Here is a 24,513-nt window from a genome sequence, read left to right as displayed (position 1 = left end):
TGCATGAAGTGGATTAACATAACTGGACCTACTGATTCTGCTAATAAACACCAACTCTCATCAATGCAGCCTAAGCAAGTGAGATGTATTTGAGTTGCACCAGGTCCCATTTTGTTCTATCCAGACTTGCACAAATAATATTTATACATATTTTTTTACTTGTTCTAAACAGTCAATGCATGGTTAAAGTTGAGTTTGTTCGCTGAAGTGCAGAACCACTCAGCTGACACTGCAGAGCCCAGAAGCAGGAAGTGAATGATGGCGCACGGGCAGGTTCAAAAGAAATGCACAGAGCTGATGTGCTTTCAGCCTTGAACCACATCCTGTTATGTGCTCCACTGGCTAGTACAAACACAACACCAGAAACTACTGGGGAACCATACAGATTCTGCATGTTTAAAGCCTACTAACAAATGCACTGTATGATCTCTTGATGGAGTTTTATTTAATTTCAGCAATAACGTTGTGGGAGGACTACACTTGATGGTCCGTTTGTAATGCAGAATTTTATTGAGTACTTTCCAAAGACTCTAATTTTCTTATTTCCAAAGAAGCCCCCTTCTCTGAGGAACCAATCAGAACAGCCTTAGTAACATGCTTGCTTTACCCTGTATGATAACACAAGATACCCACTGTGTTACACAGTGTATCATAAACATTCATGATCTGTGTTTAATATGAAACTAAATAATTGTACTACTGGTTGTAAACACGGAGTGTACAAAACATTAGGAACACCTTCCTAATATTGAGTTTGCACCCCTTTTGCCCTCAGAACAACCTCAATTCGCTGGTGCATGGACTCTACAAGGTGTCAAAAGCGTTCCACAGGGATGCTGGCCCATGTTGACTCCAGTGCTTCCCACAGTTGTGTCATGTTGGCTGGATGTCCTTTGGGTGATGGACCATTCTTGATACACGGGAAACTGTTGATAGTGAAAAAAACAGCAGCGTTGCAGTTCTTGACACAGTCGAACCGGTGAGCCTGGCACTTACTACCATACCCCATTCAAAGGGACTTATATCTTTTGTCTTGCCCATTCGCCTTCGGAATTTCACACATTCACAATCCATGTTTCAAGTCTTAAAAATCCTTCTTTAATCGGTCTTCTCCCCTTCATCTAAACTGATTGACGTGACAAGGGATCATAGTGTTTTCCTGGATTCACCTAATCCGTCTATGTAACGGAAAGAGCAGGTGTTCCTAATGTTTTGTGTACTCACTTTTCTATTTTTGGTGGGTCAATACACTGCCTTATGAAGTAATTTCAATGAGAGCTAAGACTTCCTGTCATGTGACCTGAGAGGGTTAATAAGTGGCCATTCTACAACCGCAAAAGAGGAAGGACTGTTTATTGGAAGAGTCGCACAGTGGAGTGTCATTTTCATCCCCTATTGGTTCACAACCACACAAAACATGTGTAGTATGACAGTGAATAAATAAATATTAATCTAGTAAATAAATTAATCATGTGATGAGCTTGATGTGAGCTAGCCTGGTCCCAGACCCATTTGTACCGTCTCGCCAACTCCTGTGGTCGTTGTCGACAATACAGCCAAAAGCAGATCTGGGATAAGGCTAGATATGAACTGTACCCGAGGGCTGCAAAACGGTGAAGTATAAACTGCTTACAAATGCAAAAAAATCTAAATGTAACACAGTGAATATTCTTTTTCAGTTCCGTCTAACAGTTGAGCATTGTATGCTCTTTCTTTCCTATCTTCAAATACAAACCACAGCTGCTGCTATATTAGTCTAAGACTAATGGTATTCAAAATCAGTGTCAAATCAGTGTTCATTATTTGCCACATTTTTGGGGGTAAGATTATAGATTATTGTATGGGACAATATACAAACCTTTTTGAGAAAGATCATTTGAAAAATACAATTTTATTGGGTAAATGTATTGTGGATGGTTGTGCACGTAAAAATCATAATGTACAGATTTTAAGGTTGTTATTCGTTTTCGGGGGAGGGTCGTGAGAAATACTTGCGGGGGAGAGTCCCAGCTAAAAAGGTTTGAATACCACTGGTCTAAAATGATTATATTTAGTTCTTTTGACTTGGAAAACATTATTCACACAGTAAAAAAAAACTCCTCCTCAAATTTAATTGCAACTTTCTTTAGTTCTGTGCCTCATGACAATCATAGAACTGCTATGATTTAAATTGTATGATATTAAGTTTGTTCTACTGAGAACACATTTTCTGAGGTAACACTTTACTTGAACTCTCTGTTATAAACTGTCATTGGAGTTTACAACACCTTGTGACAAATTATACTGCATGTTGCTAGTCAGTCTGCTTTTGGCTTCACCAAAGGGGGATCATTCACCTAAGACAACTTAAGTTGGAGAGCACAAATTTAGTGTTATCTTCTCTTCGAAGGCAAAAAAATTGAAATACAAATCACACAAGAGATTAACAACATACATGATAGCAATCATTTAAGGTACCTCCAACTCAAGTCCTTCACATCATTTGTAAGAAAAATACCTATATCAAAATCAACATTATTTGGAAATTGACCAATGTTTTTTCTTTGTATGTCTACATAGGCGCCATACAGCATAGTTTAATACAACTTACCCAATCGCAATTAACCCGTGCAGTTTTGTAAACAGTATATATCCATTTTAGCATATAGATTTATATTGTTAATACCAATGGTCTGACTTCATCTCTTCAGCTAATCTAGGGTAAAGGATTCCTATGATGGAATGGAAAAAGAATGTATAGATGCATACTTGTACAAACGTATAAGTACGAATAATAAACTGGAGTATGACGTTTGATATGCATCACGGTTAGCAGCTCTAACTACCCGATTAAACAATCCCTAACGGATTCACAATGTGAGTGCTTCAATGAGAGCAGCAACTGGAAATTACCTGCCTATCTACTTGACAACACTTGTTGAGGGTGTATTGATATTATACAAAATAATGTAGACAGATGTGCCATTTTGTAAATGTGCCAAATTAACATAGACCTTTGTGCCAGTTGTCATACTGTATGGCATAAGGATTCGTGAGTAGGCTACAATTGAATCCTCATGTCTTCAGTTTTGTAGTGATACACAATATTGGATACTTAAATGTATACACCTTCAAATAGTGTCACCATTAACACTCCTTAATAAAAACTGGTAACATGTCTTACTGCAGTATGGAAGTCCTATGCAGATTATCCCCCTTCATCCTATATCACCCACTATCCAACCGAATCAGCATCTAAAGAGTTGTAGGGTGCATCTAAATGGTGTTTCCTTCTTTTCTCGTGTCCTCCTCTCTACTCGCCTCCTCCTCAAAATGCATTGGAGAAGGTCCGAGGGTAGGAACCTCTGATCTTTTCCTCCAACGCGTTTTGAGGAGGCGAGGAGAGAGGAGGACACGAGGAAATACAATTGAGATTCACCCGCAGAATCCAATTGGTCTCTGTACACCTTCACTATAATAGTTCACCTTATTCTCGACCCCTCTGTGATTCCCACAGTTTAGTAACTCAGCTACACTTCACTACATCCTCCCACTCGCACAGAGCTTAAGGTACTGTTGTTGATTCTAGTAAGGCTATGGTCTATGGAGTTTTAGTAAGAACGCCCTTTGGGTGTTGTGGTGACGCCCCTCTGCCAATCAGACGTCCCCGTCCTCGATGCGGGCCAGCTGCCTCTCCAGCAGCTCGATCCTTTGGCCCTGGGCCAAGACCACCGAACGTAGGGCCTTCACCTCCGCTAGCACCTCGCTCAGCACTTCCTCCTGGAGTGGGGAAGAGGGGGGGGATGGATAGGGCGAGATGGAGGTTAAGAGGGAGAATGTAGTCACATACAGTAGCAGTCAAAAAGTCATACCTACTCATTCAAGGGTTTTTCATTCTTTGTACTATTTTCTGCATTGTAGAATAATAGTAAAGACATCAAAACTATGAAATCATGTAGTAATCAAAAAAAAGTGTTAAACAAATCCAAATATATTTTATATTCTTCTAAGTAGCCACCATTTGCACACTCTTGCCATTCTCTAAAACAGCTTCATGAGGTAGTCACCTGGAATGCATTTCAATTAACACGTGTGCCTAGTTAAAAGTTAATGCATTTGAGACAATCAGTTGTTGTGACCAGGTAGGTGTGGTATACAGAAGATAGCCCTATTTGGTAAAAGTCCATATTATGGCAAGAACAGCTCAAATAAGAAAAGAGAAACAACAGTCCATCATTACTTTAAGACATGAAGGTCAGTCAATCTGGAGAACTTTTAAAGTTTCTTCAAGTGCAGTCGCAAAAACCATGAAACGCTATGATGAAACTCGCTCTCATGAGGACCGCCACAGGAAAGTAAGACCCAGAGTTACCTCTGCTGCAGAGGATAAATTAAATTGAGTTAACTGCACCTCGATTGCAGCAAAATAAATGCTTCACAGAGTTCAAGTAACACACATCAACATCAACTGTTCAGAGGAGACTGTGTGAATTAGGCCTTCATGGTCAAATTGTTGCAAAGAAAACACTACTAAAGGTCACCAATAAGAAGAAAAGACTTGCTTGGGCCAAGAAACATGAGCAATGGACATTAGACCAGTGGAAATCTGTCCTTTGGTCTGATGAGTCCTAATTTTAGATTTTTGGTTCCAACCGCTGTGTCTTTGTGAGATGCAGAGTAGGGGAACGGATGATCTCCGCATGTATGGTTCCCACAGTGAAGCATGGAGGAGGAGGTGTGATGGTGCTTTGCTGGTGACACTGTCAGTGACTTGTTTAGAATTTAGAAAGGCACACTTAAGCAGCATGGCTACCACAGCATTTTTCAGCGATACGCCATCCCATCTGGTTTGCGCTTAGTGGGACTATCATTTGTTTTTACAACAGGACAATGACCCAACACATGTACAAGCTGTGTAAGGGATATTTGACCAAGAAGGAGAGTGATGGAGTGCTGCAACAGATGACCTGGCCTCCACAATCACCTGACCTCAATCCAATTGAGATGGTTTGGGATGAGTTGGACCACAGAGTGAAGGAAAAGCAGCCAACAAGTGCTAAGCAAATGTGGGAACTCCTTTAAGAATGTTGGAAAAGCACTCCTCATAAAGCTGGTTGAGAGAATGAGTTTGCAAAGCTGTCATCAAGGCAAAGGGTGGCTACTTTGAAGAATATATAATATATTTGTATTTGTTTAACACTTTTTTGGTTACTACATGATTCTATATGTGTTATTTCATAGTTGTGATGTCTTCACTGTTATTCTACAATGTAGAAAATAGAACTAATAAAGAAAAACCCTTGAATGAGTAGGTGTGTCCAAACCTTTGACTGGTATTGTACATGATAAGATCCTAAATCCACAAGGCACTACACAAGTCTACTCAACACTTTTCTGGCACTTCTATGTCGTACTCATACCTACATCTCTAACCTCTTATTCATACCAAATCGGAAGAAAACAGACCAAAACAGGGAGGGACTGCCTGAACTTGACCAAGAAACTCTCGCTTTTGTTGCAAAACGTTGTCGGTTACAAAACGCTTTGCTACAGTTTGCACTAGTGAATACACCCCTGCTATACCCACCTACACCCAAACTCCATTCTCACCTCTCTTTTCACCCTATCAGATGCTCCTTCTCCTTGAGTGACCCTCTGCTGCACCACCCCCACCCCCTCACTCTCCGGTTCCCTGGTTGTTGCGATGGGCATGGCGGCCTGCTGGGGGACTGGGGGAGAGTCTGTCCCGGAGCCCTGTGACGACAGCTTGGGCTTGTTGCGGAGGGTGTCCCTGTTCTTAGAGGGGGCGCCCACGTAGCCACCGCTCAGAGAGACCAGTAGGGGCGGCACATCCTGCCCGGCAATCCAGTCCTCGGCCAGAAGGGAGGGCTCCACGCTGGCCGTGTCCGGGTATAGGTCCCCCTGGAACAGGTCTGACTGAGGGGGCAAGAGAGGGAGGGGGTCAGAGGGAGAGCGTTTAAGGTCATTTTCAGTCAAGCTTGACTGGTTCCAATATCCACATTAGCATGCCACTTAGTGTAAAGCAATGTTTTGGGCATGATTGTAATTGGGGTTCTAGTATGGCTATTTGAACATAGCCTTAGTCATAAATGAAGAAGGCTTTCAGTTTCAAATTGTGTGCATGGCAGCTTACCTTCCGTGGTACCGTCATAGAAATGGGCTCTACTTTCCTTTCGTGCAATTTGTAGAACCTGCAGAGAGAGAGAGAGAGAGAGAGAGAGAGAGAGAGAGAGAGAGAGAGAGAGAGAGAGAGAGAGAGAGAGAGAGAGAGAAAGTATGAAAGGAAGAATGAAAGAAAGAGAGTGAATTAATTAATTAATTAATTAAATAAATGATTTACAGTGGGAGGGCATGAAACTGATACAGTGGTACAGTGGGAGGAACATATGAGGTGGAAATGAGGTGTGAAAAAGAGAGCAAAATACACTGAGAAACAATTCAAGTAAAAACCATAAAGACATGCTGAAAAACCTGTTCACCTGGCAATCTCACACTTGTTGACATCCACGCCCCTCTTGCTGAGAAAGCCTGCTCCTCGCTGGGGCTCTTTACTGCTGTACAGGCTGAGGAAGTGGACATAGGGCGATTCGTCCGTCACTTCAAAGTACCGGATGGTGCAGTCCCCCTGAGAGTGATCAACAGATAAACGGAGCAAAACCAATCATCCGGTTGGGAGATCTGATCATATGACACCAGCTGAATTTGTTATTGAAAATGTGGTCGGAAACAGGTGTACGGTACCTTTCCACACAAGTAGACCATGTTGGTGTCAGGGTCATAGTAGGGGAGGAGAACGCCATTACTGGTGTCCATCTCCTGCACTGCCATTGGCTCAGACATATCGCTCTGCAACACACAGATACAATCATTAGAAGATCTGGTGTGTAGCGAACCCCTCAGTGCTGTGTGAGTTGAGTCAACTGAAAATAAACAGGGTTGACCTGACCTGTAATGTCATGATACCTTAGCTCAACCCTCTCCTCTACCATACAGTCAGATCATCGTTTCTGAGGCGTCAACGTCCCATACACTCCCATAGGACTCTGCAAAGACCTGTTTACGAAATGTGTCCATCTAGCCGCCGTACCGTATCCCACAAGGCTAGCTGCCTCTCGCTCATACGGCTGAATCCGGTGGTCAGGATCTTCCCGTCGGAGAGAAACACGGCCCTCATGGGCCTGGTGCCGTCATGGACCTTCTCTTTCACCTGAGACACAGACAACATCACAGGTGTTATAAGGGAGGGTAGAGTCAATGTCAACAAGTCATTCTATGTACAGCCAGTAGACTGTAGTTAATGTAGACTATACAGTGCATTCGGAAAGTATTCAGACCCCTTGACTTTTTCCACATTGTTACATTACAGCCTTATTCTAAAATGGATTCCATTTTTTTTAAATCCTCAGAAATCTAAACACAATACCCAATAACGACATAGTGAAAACATGTTACAATTTTTATGCTAATTAATAAAAAATTTAAAACAAATACCTTATTTACATAAGTATTCAGACCCTTTGTTATGAGACTCCAAATTGAGCTCAGGTGCATCCTGATTCCATTGATCAGATGTTTCTACAACTTGTTTGGAGTCCACCTGTGGTAAAATCAATTGATTGGACATGATTTGGAAAGGCACACACCTGTCTATATGAGGTCCCACAGTTGACAGTGCATGTCAGAGCAAAAACCAAGCCATGAGGTCGAAGGAAATGTCCTTAGAGCTCCGAGACAGGATTGTGTCGAGGCACAGATCTGGGAAAGGGTACCAAAAAAATGCCTGCAGCATTGAAGGTCCCCAAGAACACAGTGGTCTCCATCATTCTTAAATGGAAAAAGTTTGAAACCACCAAGACTCTTCCTAGAGCTGGCCGCCAGGCCAAACTGAGCAATCGAGGGAGAAGGGCCTTGGTCAGGGAGGTGACCAAGAACCCCATGGTCACTCTGACAGAGCTCAAGAGTTCCTCTGTGGTGATGGGAGAACCTTTCAGAAGGACAACTATATCTGCAGCACTCCACCAATCAGGCCTTTATGGTAGAGTGGCCAGACAGAAGCCACTCCTCAGTAAAAGGCACATGACAGCCTGCTTGGAGTTTCACAAAAGGCACCTAAAGACTCTAAGACCATGAGAAACAAGATTCTCTGGTCTGATGAAACCAAGATTTAGTACTTTGGCATGAATGCCAAGCATTATGTCTGGAGGAAACCTGGCACCATCCCTACGGTGAAGCATGGTGGTGGCAGCATCATGCTGTGGGGGTGTTTTTCAGCGGCAGGGACTGGGAGACTAGTCAGGATTGAGGGAAAGATGAATGGAGCAAAGTACAGAGAGATACTTGACGAAAACCTGCTCCAGAGCGCTCAGGACCTCAGACTGGGACGAACAGGACAACGACCCTAAGCTTTGGGACAAGTCTCTGAATGTCCTTGAGTGGCCCAGCCAGAGCCAGAGTCAGAGCCCAAACCCAATTTAATATCTCTGGAGAGCCTTGAAAATATCTGTGCAGCAACGCTCTCCATCCAACCTGGCAGTGTTTGAGTGGATCTGCAGAGAAGAATGGGAGAAACTCCCCAAATATAGGTGTGCAAAGCTTGAAGCGTCATACCCAAGAAGACTCAAGCCTGTAATTGCTGCCAAAGGTGCTTCAACAAAGTACTGCGTAAAGGGTCTGAATACCTATGTAAATGTGATATTTCTGTTTTTGCTTTGTCATCATGGGGTATTGTGTTTAGATTGATGAGAAGAAAAAAAACATTTGAATCCATTTTAGAATAAGGCTGTAATACTTTCTGAAGGCACTGTATCAAGTATGCTGTATTTACAAGTGCTGATTAGTTGCAGCCAATTTAGCATGGCAAAGGTCACTTTCTTTCAAAGGAAGGACATTATATGAACAAGGTGGTGCTTATTTGCTTTGGTCTCCTGCGTGTCGTTGAATTTCTCCTTGAAGGATAATAAGGGAAGTTGTATGGTATTTGGTACTATTCATTTGACTTATTTCAATTCATTTGCATGCGTGTCATTCATGGGCTAGACAGGAAGCACCTTGAGGACGGTCCCCCGTCGCGGGTCGATGACACGCAGCGCCTTGTCCTTGCACACGGTGCAGATGGCACTGCCCTCCCGGTTCCAGCTCACACTGTAGATCAGGTCTGGGTGGGCATCAGCTATCTGGTACACCAGCTCCCCCGTGCCCACGTCCCACACGCACACCAGGTTGTCACAGCCTGAGAATGAGTGAGTTGCATCAGTCAAAAACAGTCGTGAACACAGAATCTGGGACAGCACAGACAAAACTACGTTCACAGAAGAGGGTTAAAACGAACACTACCAAGCTTATTTTAACAAAACGTCGATCTCAATAAAAGCGGTAAAATCATGTGTTTTTTTAAGAGTTCTCACAATAAATATGTACATGCAGAACATTCAAATAATCAAAAGGATAAACAGAGACGTAACATCTAAAAATGCAGAGATAAACATACAATTACTGGCACAGACTAAACGTATAGACATACCGTTCTAAGCAACACAGACACGTACATAGACATATCAATTGCTTTTAACTTTTGAAACCTTCCGATGCCCTCTTGAAGGATACTCAGTTTCCCGTTGACCTCAACAACATTCTCCTTTAAACGTGCAGCACATGCTGTTAATTGCAAGGCAGGGATACTCAATTCCTGGCTTGCATAATGCATTGGGAATTGAACGGTCTGTCATGGAACACCTCTCCAGTATGTTTAAAGCTGTCCTTCAACTCTCACTGTTTACTGACTACTACATCTTCCCTTTCTCTGGGGGTCCAATGTTTAACAAATGGGCGACAAGTACCACACTCTACCATGACTCGTGGCCAAGCTATGTCCCCACATTATCAGCATGTCTATTTGCAGTTGTGACTACATTCACCCCCCCCCAAAAAAAAATAAAAAAAATCCTCGATCTCAGACTACGGACCTATTATCCAAAAAAATCAAAGTTTTAGCGTTAGCGGTCTCACATTATCATAACTGGTGGTGACCGATATTTGTCACAATACTATCAATATGTCTAGTCAACCTTTCCTTGCAGCTTAAAGCACACACATTCATTGACATTGGAGGCGTTGCTTGTGAATAGTGACCTGGATAGTCCAAACTGGCAGGCAGACATACACTGCTTGAGGTGAAGACATTGTCCTCTGCCATGTGTTGCCACGAACCATCAGTGCAGACGAAGTCGCTCTATCTGACGTACGACAATGAGGTGCAGATAGATTAAGTTACCTGCAGTTAGGAGGATATTGAAAGCTGTCGGGTGCCAGGCTAGGATTCCCACTCGTTTACTGTGGCCCTCCAGTGTCACCACGGGCTCTGTCATTGGTCCAGTCAGCCCTCCGTCAGGGATTTGCCACACCTTTACCAGACAACGCAACCAATAACAAGGCTTTTTTACAGGGGTAGAGCATACAGATGACCCTCCCTCCCATTGGCATACATCTGCTGATCTGCAGCATTTTCAACACAGATATGCCCTCTTGGTAGTAGTCATAAGGCCCTCATAGAACAGCACATCTGTTATTTACTCCTTTTTAACACTTATGACTATTCATCCAGCTTTATGCCATATTTCAGCCCATCTCAATCAATGCAAAGGTCTGGACAAAGGTTGAACCTTTTCTCATAAACAATAGTGAGCTGCTTAGGGTTGCAAAGCTACTGGTAATTTAGCAAAGTTACCAGAATCTTCAGTAAATTAGTAAATTAACTGATAATATATGGTAACTTTAGTAATTTATGTCCATGGTTTCTAGTGGATGGACCATATGCTTCAAGAGAAAATAGCCTAATTAATGAAAAAAGTACCTAATCAACAATGGCATTATTTTCAATGAACTCTGCAACTCTTCCAACTAATATATATATATATATATATATATATATATATATATATAACTATATATATATTTATATATATTTTTACAACTGCCACCAAAACATTTACAACAAAGACATAGTCAAATAAATAAAAGTATGTAATATAATATATATATATAAAGGACGTGAAACACTCGTATTTTTTGTGATAATTAAAGACACCAGAGAATCTGAAGCATCCAAAAAGGCCACTAGATATCACCCGATACAATTCCCCAAAACAATTTAAAGTTAACAAACATTCTGGTAGTTTACTAGTAAACCTCAAACGTTTCCAGTAATATACTCTCCCTTTGCAACACTAGAACTGTTTATGTTTACTTTTTAGAGGGCAGCTACCTTCATATCACCACCTACCTTTACAGTGCAGTCCTCCGAGGCACTGGCGATGACGTTGTCGTCATGGGGACACCACTGGACATCCAGCACTGGAGCTGCGTGTCCACACACTGTGGGTGTGGCCTGGTCAATTCTGCCACTCTGTGGAAAAGAAGCAGGTGGCATCATCATCTGATTAGCACAAAACCCCAGGTCAGTGGTTTTCAACTGGTGGTCTGTTATTTGAAACAAATATTAGTTGGGAGTATCAATGGTGATATAAGGAATTTTATGTTACTTTTCACAATGCAAATTGTTCATTATAATAATGGGCCTTTCATCTGTTACATTTGTCCTAAAATTGCCAGGAATAGATGGGTACTTTTAGGGTATTAATCCTTATCTTCCATTTGAGAGGTTTGATGCCATGGTGTACTGGAGGGTATCTGCAGGCATATGCCAATTTTATTTATTTAACTAGGCAAGTCAGTTAAGAACAAATTCTTATTTACAATGGCGGTCTACCCCAGACGATGCAGGGCCAATTGTGCGTCGGCCTATGGGACTCCCAATCACGGCCAGATGCAATTCAGCCTGGATTCGAACCAGGGTCTGTAGTGTCACCTCTTGCACTGAAATGCAGTGCCTTAGACCGCTGCGCCACTCGGGAGCCCATTACCCACTTATTTTCAGTGGGCATTGTATATACTCACTTCTTAATCCCCACAATGCGTATCAAAGTAGTGTAGTAGAGGTATACGTTGTATCAATGAAAAGGGCTAATGGAAAAAATCAGAATGTTTTGCTTAAAATGATTATAAACAATAATTTCTTCACATTTTAGGAGCAACAATGTGCATAGGGTTATAGGCCTACACGCGAATATTCCAAAATGTAATGTGCGGGATAACACAGTTCATGTTTCGCAGATGCGAGCGATTTCATGGACAGAGATGGAAACATCCATTAGAAATTAAAGCGGGGAGATCTAAAGATGCAATAACTATCATGGGTTGCCTACATGACCAGGATGCCGCCTTTGGCTGCTACACAATGAAAGAAAGTTGAAAGAAAACCAACAGAACATGAGAACGCATATGAGGAAGTGCTTCCATGTTTCTATGATGTGATTTTGGCTATAGGCTACTTTGAAGCAAAGTAATACATGGCTCATAGCCTATGCCTACCTGGCAGAATGATATGATTTTTTGCATCAATCAAGTGGCCATTTGTTTTGCAAACTCCATCTCATGTGCTACATAAATACTGCAAAACAAGCAACAGTGCTAGGTCCCTGTGCACTTGAATTAAAGGGTAACTACAATCAAAAATCTACATTTTGTAGATTTTTCCCAGACATCGAAAGTGGTCTCCTGATGTGGTTTAAGCATTTTTATAGACTTCGGACCACCAATTCTGCTGTTTTTCTATTACAACAGTGTGAGAGCAAAACATCTAATCTGAAATCTGACTTCGTTGATTAATCTAAACATGATTTATTGGTTTCAATAGTAGGCCTACTATTAGCCTACTCACACAGTACAGCATAGTTAGGCCTGACTGAAAGACCAACATGGGATTTATTATTTTAGGTAATTCAGAGTACATGAAACTGTATCTCAAATGATTTCTCATGCAGGGCACCTTTCCTTTGGCTGGGCTGACTGTTTGAAAAGTTTTGGGCAAAATGTGAGTGTACCCACTTCTCCAGGAACCCCTGGGTGGATGCTTAAATGGGCTAGCACAAACCTTGTTGAGTGGCAGAACTAGGAAGGCCCCTCCTCCACCTGATTCGATGACGACTGCGGTGAATTTGGGGTTCACAGCGCAGAGGGGCCCGTCCCATGTGACACGGGACACTCGGACGTCATCGATGCAGTGCTCTGCCTTCCAAGCCTGGGCGAAGACGTGCCTGAACTTGCTCTGTCTGACCACACCTCTTCGGAACGACATGACTGTGGAGAGAGAGATATTGGGAGCATACGAGCGGATCACTTTGGTCAATTTGGTGACCATTGTTGGTCACGGCCTTTCAAAGTGTTTTGCATTATGGGGATTGTCTGACTTGAACATATATTATCGACTGTATGAACTTTACAAAATGATTGCAATCAAAGGTCATGAACGTAACCAAAGACTGACTGGAACAAACTTTGCCCACAATTCATGTATACAGTGGACATGTATAAAAGAACGTGATACTGTCTCCCTCTCTCTTACCAATTGATTGTACAATGTAAACACTTTCAGTTTGGAGGGGTTGGAGACGTTTATTTCAATATTATAAAATATGAGTTACCCATAACGCACCGTAAGCAATAACATGACAAATCTTTTATCCTCTACTAAATATGCAGCCCCAATTCAACTGAGATATCTACCACATGAAATGAACACTGAGTATAGAAAACATTAGGAAGACCTGGACTTTCCATGACAGACTGACCAGAAGAATGCTGTGATCGCTTATTGATGTCACTTGTTAAATCCACTTCAATCAGTGTAGATGAAGGGGAGACAGGTTAAAGAAGGATTGTTAAGCCTTGAGATATGGATTGTGTGTGTGTCATTCAAAGGGAGAATGAAAAAGACAAAAGATGTGCTTTTGAACAGTGTACGATAGTAGATGCCAAGCGCACCGGTTTGATTGTGTCAAGAACTGCAAAACTGCCTGGTTTTTCACACTCAACAGTTTCCTATGCGTATCAAGTATGGTCCACCACCCAGAGGACATCCAGCCAACTTGATAAGTGTGGGAAGCATTGGAGTCAACATGGGCTAGGATCCCTGTGGAAGGCTCGACACCTTGTAGAGTCCATGCCCCGACAAATTGAGGCTGTTCTGAGAGGAAGGGGGATGCAACTCAATATTAGGAAGGTGTTCATAATGTTTGGTATACTCCTTGTATATTGAAATAGTCACACACAAGTGGTGGTTAAAAAGTATTTGAATTCTGGTGGGGCTAGTGAGGCTAGTTTTACAAGTCAGTACTAGGCCAATGAGTTCCTAAAGTGAACCATATTATTTATTTTTTAAAACCCTTTCAGGTCAAAGTACAGGATATGGAACTGACCAACACAAACTTGTTTATTCAGTTAATCAGTAACATTTAATGAATGAATAATGGGGAGAAGGAAGCAAGTAAACAGCCAAATTCCCCCATACAATGAGTCAGTCAGTTCTAAAAAGAACAGTCAAGGCTGACTGGACAAGAGGGCATGATCCGCCTGCAGTCAAAACACAAGGGGGGACGGGGTAATTCTATAGGCCTATGCAGGGTGATACCCAATTCTTTACAGTTGACGCTACAGTATAATCTAATAAAGGATGTTTACATGTTACATTCCAAAGTAACAAATTGATTGTAAATTATAATAACATGACGAAACGTTGGCTTGCATCCAAATCATTTGAATGTAGGAATGCCTGTGGGAGTGGCAGGTGTAGTTTCCAAATAGATTATTTGCACAAGGCACATTATAATCAGCATCAACAAGAATTTAAAAGATGGGACGGAAAATCTCCATATAAGGACAAAAAATACAACTAAAAGGGAATGAATGTCACAGACGACAAATAACCTAACATTAGGTAGCCTACATGATCGAGAAGAGGGTCGACAATGTGGTTCTAAGAGATTATGCAAGGTAAATACAATAGCAAGGTGTTTTACAAAGAGAAGGACATTTTTTCAATTACTATACCTCGATTTCAGACAACCTCTTAATTGGAAAAGATAAAAAGGCTGAAGCTACACCGTGACAAGAGGAAGCCAATAAAATAATCCGCCAACAGCAGTAACTTAATCCTTTGCTATGTTGGAGAGGCGGCTACACAGCCGACCTACTGCGATGGCAGGAAATAATTGTTGTAGATTATTAAACACAGCCCGGTGATTGATGATTAGAGTTCAAGAAAAATAAACACGCGTAGCGCACAATCCTGATGCAAAATGATTGCCCACCCAGTTGGTTAAAAATTGCGTATCTGTGATGTAATATTTAACCTGAGCAAGCATGTCAAAAGATTCGTAAATGTAGACGAAGACAAGGGAATTGTAACCGCGAATGATGGGTGTGCGACCGAAAAGATGCTGACACTACGCACTCCGTTTTGGAATGATTACTGTTTGGAACAGAAATCTAGACTTCCGCCCTTGGCAGGATATAGTGGAGGTAGCCAGAGAGGAAGAGGCGAAGCGAGAGGGTTTGCTCTGCTCAAAAGCTGTCCATGAAAATAAGACCATGTAGAGAGGATTTTTTTGAATTGAGGTTAATGGGAGAATGTCGAATTTGGTCAACAAAAGCATGTATTGCTAATTTCCTACGTGAGGCTTATTTAATGGAATACAAGTTTCGTAATGTTCAGGTTGTTACGAAAGAACTGATAGGATTGGACGCACGTGACATTTCGGCAACAAAAGTACAATAAAATAAACTGTATATCAGTGGTTTCAGCGTATCTGCCCTCTCATTGACTAGAAGGTTCCCACCTGATCCCGTCTCCTCCCGCATGCGTTCCATCTTGGAGGATATGCATTTCCATTGTTAGAGCGGTCACTCGAGTATCTTGTCAATATAATAGAAACTCTTTGATGTAGCGTTGAATCCAAAGCATTACCCAACGATTGGACTGCTGCATTTACACAAAGCCCTACTGTACTAACTCAAATGCATATCAAATGGGGGACATAACGGGTTTGTAAGTGACGTATTCTGTCAACATTTGCATGGCATTACATTATGTCAGCAAAAAAGCTGTTAACCCGTATGAAGCATACCAGGCCATATGTGCACAGTTCTGCTTGTCCCTTGTTGTTTTTCAGGTACGACCCACCCACCACCAGAAGGTGTCTGAAATGCATGACAAGTGAAATGATTATGGGTGTGTGACACATTCTGTCTATATTTGCACATATTTGACAACAGCAAAAAAAGCTGTGTAATTGACCACGTCAAAGCTGGACATGTATACATGCAGGGTTGGGTAGGTTACTTTCTAAATGTAATCCGTTACAGTTACTAGTTAACAATCAACAATTGTAATCAGTAACGTAACTTTTGGATTACCCAAACTCAGTAACGTCGTCTGACATTTGGTTACTTTTAGATTACTTTCCCCTTAAGAGGCATTAGAAGACAAAACTGTACGTTACCAATTGAACAACATATATTGTAGGATAAATCCATGTTAAAGTTTACATAGCTGGTCATATATGGATGTTAAATGTTACTTTATGGGTTGGTTATGTAGGCTTCTTCTAACCCATCACGTTCTACTACATATAATAATAATATTAAATTATATCTTTACATCATAAACCAAAATCTATCAGAATTCCAGTCATTCCAATGAATGTTATACCCCTTGATCTTGAAGAATAGAACTTGTAAATATGGAAGTATATATTAGCCAAATTGACCCCAAAACTAAGGACTTATTAGCCAGCCCTACTCAGTTTTGTATGATTTTGTTGATATAAAAATTATTAAAAGTATTGTTTTAACCATGTTCTGAGGCTATACAGTGTTTGTTTACATTTACAATGTTTACAAACATTGGAGTAAAACAGGTTTATATTTTGGGTTCTCATGGAGTGTGACAGAACTAAGCTCATGAGGCATTTATATTCTTCAAGAATCAATGGTTATATATAATTTATAAATTCAAAAATGGATGGAGCAACTACAGATTGCCCCTTTAAGTCTATCAAGAGTGTAAATTTGAGCATGTGTCCATTAGGCCTATGGATTTTTTTCATCAGCATGAATTAGATTGAGCAATAAAAGTCCCACTTTTATTCCACATGCTTGGATCCGCACTATGCAGCTGTTGCAAGAGCGCATTTTTCACTGTCTGTCCACTGGTTTCAAAAACAATGATTGATAGGCAGCCTAAAATACTGGAATTCAACCATTATTGCGTTCAAATACACATTTAAATTTGTGAACAGACATCAACAACAACCACAATCCGTAATGCGCAAATGGCTACATGTGAGAGCAGCAGTGTGATTCACGTCAATGCGCTATGTAGATATCAATAATAAGTTATATCCGTATCGCTGTAGACTACACCACTGCTGTCATCCATGGCGTTTAATTCAAATGGGATAATCTTTGGATGCCGACAACAGTCGCACCATTGGAAGACATATCTTGGACTGTAGCCTACAAAAGCATATTCCTGCTCCTTTCCCGCGATCCATCAAACACATTTGGTGTGTCATCATAGTGGTCTCTAACTTGTGGTCAGACTCGCTCAGGTGGAAGAAACGTAAACTTTTTTATCTTGTGAAATACCATTTTCACATTTTAATATCGCTAAATTATTATGTATTTATTTGTGTGATTATTTGGACCAAGAAATTATCTTATCCCTTCCAATATCATATCATATGATAATCTTTATGTATTTGTCACCCCAAGAAATATGATTGTAATTCCATGCTCATACTAACCACGAGATGGCGATCATGTCCCACAAAGAGAAATAAACTGCTTAAAATAACTTTGGGGAAAAGGGAGTGAGTGGGACAATAGCACAGCTAAAACGATGAGACAGATATTTCACCGGATGTATAAATGTGAAGCATCCGTTTGGCTTTTCCACTCACTACAAAATGGAATATAGAAGCCCACAGTGGTCGGCAGTAGAAGATGGAACGAGATGGATTTTGACCAACATTCTGCACATTTTCTTTTATCGATGAAACTATTAATCTCTATACAGTTTACGGTTCCCAAAGCTGAAATATGTTATCTAAAGAGTGGATACAGTTTTGTAGACTTTACCCTTTGCCAACGTTTTAAAAATTGCGTTGTTTAGGAGTGCCAACAAGAATTTAGTTATTGCATACGCGCAATTCACGTAGTAGGCGTTCCCTAACGGAAATGTGCAAATATTTTCTAGAACGCGCCAATAGGATCTCTCTAGTTTGTGCTTGACTCTTCCCATCCCCTTGCTTGTTCTGCCCGCTATGACTAATTTGTTCCCGTTGGTATCGGCAGGCTGTGGTCTATCTTTCGTTAGTTATACAAATATTTGATGCTAGTAGTAATTGTATCGCATGCACGGGTTAGTAAATGAAGAGGCTTGATGTAATCTCCCGTGAAACTCAGTTGGTAGAGCATGGTGCTTGCAGTGCCAGGGTTCTATTCCCACGGGGGACCAGTACGAAAAAAGTATTATACATCTATACACTCACTACTGTACATCGTTCTAGATAAGAGCGTCTGCTGAATGACAAAAACGTAAGAGAGAGGGACTTGTGTGGAGTGGATTACGCGTTGGGCACAATTTTGATCGTCACGTTGTGGATGATCGGGAAACTGGCTGTGTTTTTAGTGGAGGAAATTGTGGAGCATGTATGGATGTTTGGGAACCGTATGACAATAGAAAGGGAGATATTGTGTGAAGGGTTAGAAAGGCTGGACAGGATTGGGGTTTGGTTGGTGTAGTGGGGAGAGGGAAGCGGTGTCAAGGCTCTTTCACTTTCTTAGAGGAACGGAAGATAATTGAAAGTAGGTAGGCCGTGGCTGACTTCACACTCCAGTACAATAGGTGGCGGTGTATGCTACTTTAAAGTTGGATACGATCCGCCAACCCAATCTCAAAAGAAGAATAACAACGTTGGTCAAAATGTTTGATGCAGGCCGTCGTAGATCAGCCGAACACGCTTGCTGCTAAGGAAGGAACAAATGGTTTTTGAGAAGTCTTCGTGTGATCGTAACCCTCTTAGATAAGTAGTTGCTTCTGGTTATAATAGGTTATAATAGCTTGACGATATCCAGTACACAACTTAAGTTCACAAGTCACAAAAACAAGAAAAGTAAGAGTAAGACTGAACAATCGTAGAATTTCGTTTGTCACTTGAGCTTGCTAGCAAAGTGGCTAACCGGCGGTGATGTGTCGGTAGTTAGTACGTTTGACATGCTATATTGGAATGTTATTTAGTATCTTCCCATTGAAAGCCTAAACCAGACAGAATAAGCGAGAGGAAGTACATGACACCACAAAGTCCGTCTTAGTACTTTTCCAACAGCAAGGTGTGTTTGAGCGGGTCTAAAACAAGCCTGGACACCCAGTAACTGTCCAGGAGGATCTGTTTATGCTACAGTTGCAATGTAGACAAATTACTTAATCCATAAAACTACAGATATTTTATAAAATATCTATCTCTCTCACATTTCACCCTTGTCTGGTGTTCGGGACTGTTGCCCATTTTCTATGTTTACTCAAATAAAAATTATACAATGTTTTTTTTTTTCAACCTGAGACTCATTGGCCTTGGCACATTTTCTGTGAAGAACATGTAAAATAACACATTTTTATATTACATATGTGGTGTTCGGGTCCACTGTGTGCCTTCAGTCTGTCTTCCTCCTCCTCGGCCTGCTGTTTCAACAGCACCAATGACCTGCCTTTCTTCCTCCCTGCCTGTCCTTTTTTTCTTGCACTCTTTACCCTTCGCACACTCCATATAAACTCCGATACCGATTATTGGAGGACCAAAAAAAGCCAATACCGATTAATCGTCCGATATTTATATATATATATATATATATATACTGCTCAAGAAAATAAAGGGAACACTAAAATAACACATCCTAGATCTGAATGAATGAAATATTCTTATTAAATACTTTTTTCTTTACATAGTTGAATGTGCTGACAACAAAATCACGCAAAAATTATCAATGGAAATCAAATGTATCAACCCATGGAGGTCTGGATTTGGAGTCACACAAAATTAAAGTGGAAAACCACACTACAGAATGATCCAACTTTGATGTAATGTCCTTAAAACAAGTCAAAATGAGGCTCAGTAGTGTGTGTGGCCTCCACGTGCCTGTATGACCTCCCTATAACGCCTGGGCATGCTCCTGATGAGGTGGCGGATGGTCTCCTGAGGGATCTCCTCCCAGACCTGGACAAAAGCATCCGCCAACTCCTGGACAGTCTGTGGTGCAACGTGGTGTTGGTGGATGGAGCGAGACATGATGACCCAGATGTGCTCAATTGTATTCAGGTCTGGGGAACGGGCGGGCCAGTCCATAGCATCAATGCCTTCCTCTTGCAGGAACTGCTGACACACTCTAGCCACATGAGGTCTAACATTGTCTTGCATAAGGAGGAACCCAGGGCCAATCGCACCAGCATATGGTCTCACAAGGGGTCTGAGGATCTCATCTTGGTACCTAATGGCAGTCAGGCTACCTCTGGCGAGCACATGGAGGGCTGTGCAGCCCCCCAAAGAAATGCCACCCCACACCATGACTGACCCACCGCCAAACCGGTCATGCTGGAGGATGTTGCAGGCAGCAGAACGTTCTCCACGGCGTCTCCAGACTCTTGTCACGTCTGTCACATGTGCTCAGTGTGAACCTGCTTTCATCTGTGAAGAGCACAGGGCGCCAGTGGCGAATTTGCCAATCTTGGTGTTCTCTGGCAAATGCCAAACGTACTGCACGGTGTTGGGCTGTAAGCACAACCCCCACCTGTGGATGTCGGGCCCTCATACCACCCTCATGGAGTCTGTTTCTGACCGTTTGAGCAGACATGCACATTTGTGGCCTGCTGGGGGTCATTTTGCAGGGCTCTGGCAGTGCTCCTCCTGCTCCTCCTTGCACAAAGGCGGAGGTAGCGGTCCTGCTGCTTGGTTGTTGCCCTCCTAAGGCCTCCTCCACGTCTCCTGATGTACTGGCCTGTCTCCTGATAGCGCCTCCATGCTCTGGACACTACGCTGACAGACACAGCAAACCTTCTTGCCACAGCTCGCAGTGATGTGCCCTCCTGGATGAGCTGCACTACCTGAGCCACTTGTGTGGGTTGTGGACTCCGTCTCATGCTACCACTAGAGTGAAAGCACCGCCAGCATTCAAAAGTGACCAAAACATCGGCCAGGAAGCATAGGAACTGAGAAGTGGTCTGTGGTCACCACCTGCAGAACCACTCCTTTATTGAGGGTGTATTGCTAATTGCCTATAATTTCCACCTGTTGTCTATTCCATTTGCACAACAGCATGTGAAATTTATTGTCGATCAGTGTTGCTTCCTAAGTGGACAGTTTGATTTCACAGAAGTGTGATTGACTTGGAGTTACATTGTGCTGTTTATGTGTTCCCCTTTATTTTTTTGAGCAGTGTGTGTGTGTATATATATATATATATATATATATATATATATATATATATATATATAGATGTAATAATGACAATTACAACAATACTGAATGAACACTTATTTTAACTTAACATAATACATCAATAAAATCTATTTAGTCTCAAATAAATAATGAAACATGTTCAATTTGGTTTAAATAATACAAAAAAAATGTGTTGGAGAAGAAAGTAAAAGTGCAGTATGTGCCATGTAAAAAAGCTAACCTTTAAGTTCCTTGCTGAGAACATATGAAAGCTGGAGGTTCCTTTTAACATGAGTCTTCAATATTCCCAGGTAAGACTTTAAGGTTGTAGTTATTATAGGACTATTTCTCTCTATACCATTTGTATTTCATATAACTTTGACTATTGGATGTTCTAATAGGTACTTTAGTATTGCCAGCCTAATCTCGGGAGTTGATAGGCTTGAAGTAATAAACAGTGCAACAGAGCGAAGAGCTGCTGGCAAACGCAGGAAAGTGCTGTTTCAATGAATGCTTACAAGCCTACTGCTGCCTACCACCGCTCAGTCACTGCTCTATCAAATCATAGACTTAATTATAATAACACACAGAAATACGAGCCGTAGGTCATTAATATAGTCAAATCCGGAAACTATCTTTTCGAAAACAAAACGTTTATTCTTTCAGTGAAATACGGAACCGTTACATATTTTATCTAATGGGTGGCATCCCTTAGTCTAAATATTGCTGTTTCATTGCACAACCTTCAATGTTATGTCATAATTATGTACAATTCTGGCAAATTAATTACGGTCTTTGTTAGGAAGAAATGGTATTCACACAGTTCGCAACGAGCCAGGCGTCCCAAACTGCTGCATATACCCTGACTCTGCTTACACAGAACGCAAGAGAAGTGACACAATTTCGCTAGTTAAAAGAAATTCATGTTAGCAGGCAATATAAACTAAATATGCAGGTTTAAAAATATATACTTGTGTATTGATTTTAAGAAAGGCATTGATGTTTATGGTTAGGTACACATTGGTGCAACAGCGGTGCTTTTTTCGCGAATGCCCTTCGTTAAATCACTCGTTTGGCGAAGTAGGCTGTGATTCAATGATAAATTAACAGGCATTGCATCGATTATATGCAACGCAAGACAAGCTAGGTAAACTAGTAATATCATCAACCATGTGTAGTTAACTAGTGATTATGTTAAGATTGATTGTTTTTTATAAGATAAGTTTAATGCTAGCTAGCACCTTACCTTGGCTCCTTGCTGCACTCGCAATCTCCTCGTGGACTGCAATGTAATCGGCCATAATCGGTGTCCAAAAATGCTGATTGTTATGAAAACTTGAAATCGGCCCTAATTAAATCGGACATTCCGATTAATCGGTCAATCTCTAATCTGGATATCGTTGAACCCAGATTTGAACAGAGGGAAGCTCCAGAGGAAACTGCTCTTTCTCAAGGAGCTGGGCTAGACATTGGTAAGACCTCAAATCCATAGGAGGCAACATATCCGAAGGACCCTAGCTTCTGCAGCCATCGTGAGGAGGATGCTGGTTCCCCATCCGCCTGACCCACAGAACCAACAACTCCAATACCGGAAGTAAGTGTGCGTGATGACGTGTGTCTGACTCTCCTACCTCGGCCTGCTGTGTGTGGGGAGTGAGATGTTAGTAAAATTCCTGTACTATGTATTTTCATCATTCTAGATTGCAGCCGGTAGCAACAAGAAGAAGCGCTGCGATGTGTGTGGACCCAAGAAGGACAGGAAGACAGTACACATGTGTCAAGTGCAAGAAATACATTTGCAACACACACACAGTAAAACTCTGTCCCTCATTGTGATGTGTAGACTGGCGTTAATTTGTGTCCAATGGGGCTCATTTATCATTTCCATAAAATACTGTATGTAAATTGTCCTTACAATTTGTTCAATTCGAAGCAATTTCTCTGTAGGTGATGGCTTTGTTATGGAAGGTTTGGGAATCGCTTCCATTTTAGGTGGTTGTAGAATTTAACAGCTCTTTTCTGGATTTTTATAATTAGCGGATATCGGCCTAATTCTGCTCTGCATGTATTATTTGGTGTTGTAAAATACACAGAGAATATTTTTGCAGAATTCTGCATGCGGAGTCTCAATTTGGTGTTTGTCCCATTTTGTGAATTCTTGGTTGTTGACCGGATCCCAGACCTCATAGCCATGAAGGGCAATGGATTCTATAACTGATTCAAAATTTCTTTTTGCCAGATCCTAATTGGTATGTTGAATTTTGTTCCTTTTGCCTTGCCTAGTCTCTCAGATCGTTCACAGCTTTATGGAAGTTACCTCTGGCGCAGATATTTAGACCAAGGTATGTATAGTTTGTGTGCTCTAGGGCAACAGTGTCTAGATGGAATTTGTATTCGTGGTCCAGGCAACTAGACATTTTTTGGAACACCATTATTTTTGTCTTACTGATATTTACTGTCAGGGCCCAAGTCTGACAATCTGTGTAGAAGATCTAGGTGCTGCTGTAGACCCTCCTTTAGTTGGAGACAGAAGCACCAGATCATCAGCAAACAGTAGACATTTGACTTCAGATTCTAGTAGGGTGAGACCGGGTGCTGCCGACTGTTCTTGTGCCCTCACCAATTTGTTGATTACATGTTGAAGAGGGTGGGGCTTAAGCTGCATCCCTATCTCACCCCCTGGCCCAGTGGAAATACATGTTTTTTGCCAATTTTAACCGCACACTTGTTTGGGTACATGGATTTTATCAAATTTTATAATGTTTATGTCAGTCGGTTTTGTTCTGTGTGTTGTATTTCTATGTGTTTGGCCTGGTATGGTTCCCAATCAAAGGCAGCTGTCAATCGTTGTCTCTGATTGAGAACCATACTTAGGTAGCCTGTTCCCACCTGTGTTTGTGGGTAGTTGTTTTCTGTTTTCTACCTTGCAGAACTATTTGTTGGTTTTGTTCAAGTGTTCGTATTTATTAAACGTATTATGAATACTTACCACGCTGCCCCTTGGTCTTCTCCTTCTCCCGACAACAGACGTTACAATAGTGAAGGCGTAGGCTTCAGGTTTTCTGGGTTTTTGGTTGGATAGGTTTCTCAATTTCTTATATTTTTTTGCATTCTTCATCAAACCATT

General features: G+C 41.5%; 1 protein-coding gene and 1 long non-coding RNA gene across 2 annotated transcripts; one reads left to right on the top strand and one right to left on the bottom strand.

Annotated features, from left to right (window-relative positions):
• Positions 1–1,872: 1,872 nt before the first annotated feature.
• On the bottom strand, positions 1,873–15,386 carry LOC135510656 (coronin-1B-like). Its single transcript, XM_064931747.1, has 11 exons — positions 14,944–15,386; positions 12,989–13,194; positions 11,279–11,401; positions 10,271–10,400; positions 9,048–9,229; positions 7,088–7,207; positions 6,742–6,846; positions 6,480–6,625; positions 6,134–6,191; positions 5,590–5,916; positions 1,873–3,759 (listed from the first exon to the last, which is right to left on the bottom strand). Exons 2-11 carry the CDS (start codon positions 13,190–13,192, stop codon positions 3,637–3,639), a joined length of 1,518 nt encoding a protein of 505 aa, XP_064787819.1. The 5' UTR covers positions 13,193–13,194; positions 14,944–15,386; the 3' UTR covers positions 1,873–3,636.
• On the top strand, positions 14,870–24,368 carry LOC135510665 (uncharacterized). Its single transcript, XR_010451143.1, has 3 exons — positions 14,870–14,886; positions 22,797–22,980; positions 23,087–24,368. It is a non-coding gene; the product is annotated as an uncharacterized LOC135510665 (long non-coding RNA).
• Positions 24,369–24,513: the final 145 nt, after the last annotated feature.

The sequence above is a fragment of the Oncorhynchus masou genome, chromosome 23 (genome assembly GCF_036934945.1).
Source record: "Oncorhynchus masou masou isolate Uvic2021 chromosome 23, UVic_Omas_1.1, whole genome shotgun sequence".
NCBI lineage: Eukaryota > Metazoa > Chordata > Actinopteri > Salmoniformes > Salmonidae > Oncorhynchus > Oncorhynchus masou.
Note: the sequence above shows the minus strand (reverse complement) of the source record. Positions and strands in the feature narration are given on the sequence as shown.

Excerpts from the sequence above, each read along its gene's own strand:
- LOC135510656 (XM_064931747.1), bottom strand. The coding sequence starts at position 13,192 with ATGTCGTTCCGAAGAGGTGTGGTCAGACAGAGCAAGTTCAGGCACGTC. Across the intron at positions 11,402-12,988 it reads TAGTTCTGCCACTCAACAAG|AGTGGCAGAATTGACCAGGC; the intron begins GTTTGTGCTAGC and ends TCTTTTCCACAG. Across the intron at positions 5,917-6,133 it reads CTATGACGGTACCACGGAAG|TCAGACCTGTTCCAGGGGGA; the intron begins GTAAGCTGCCAT and ends TTGCCCCCTCAG.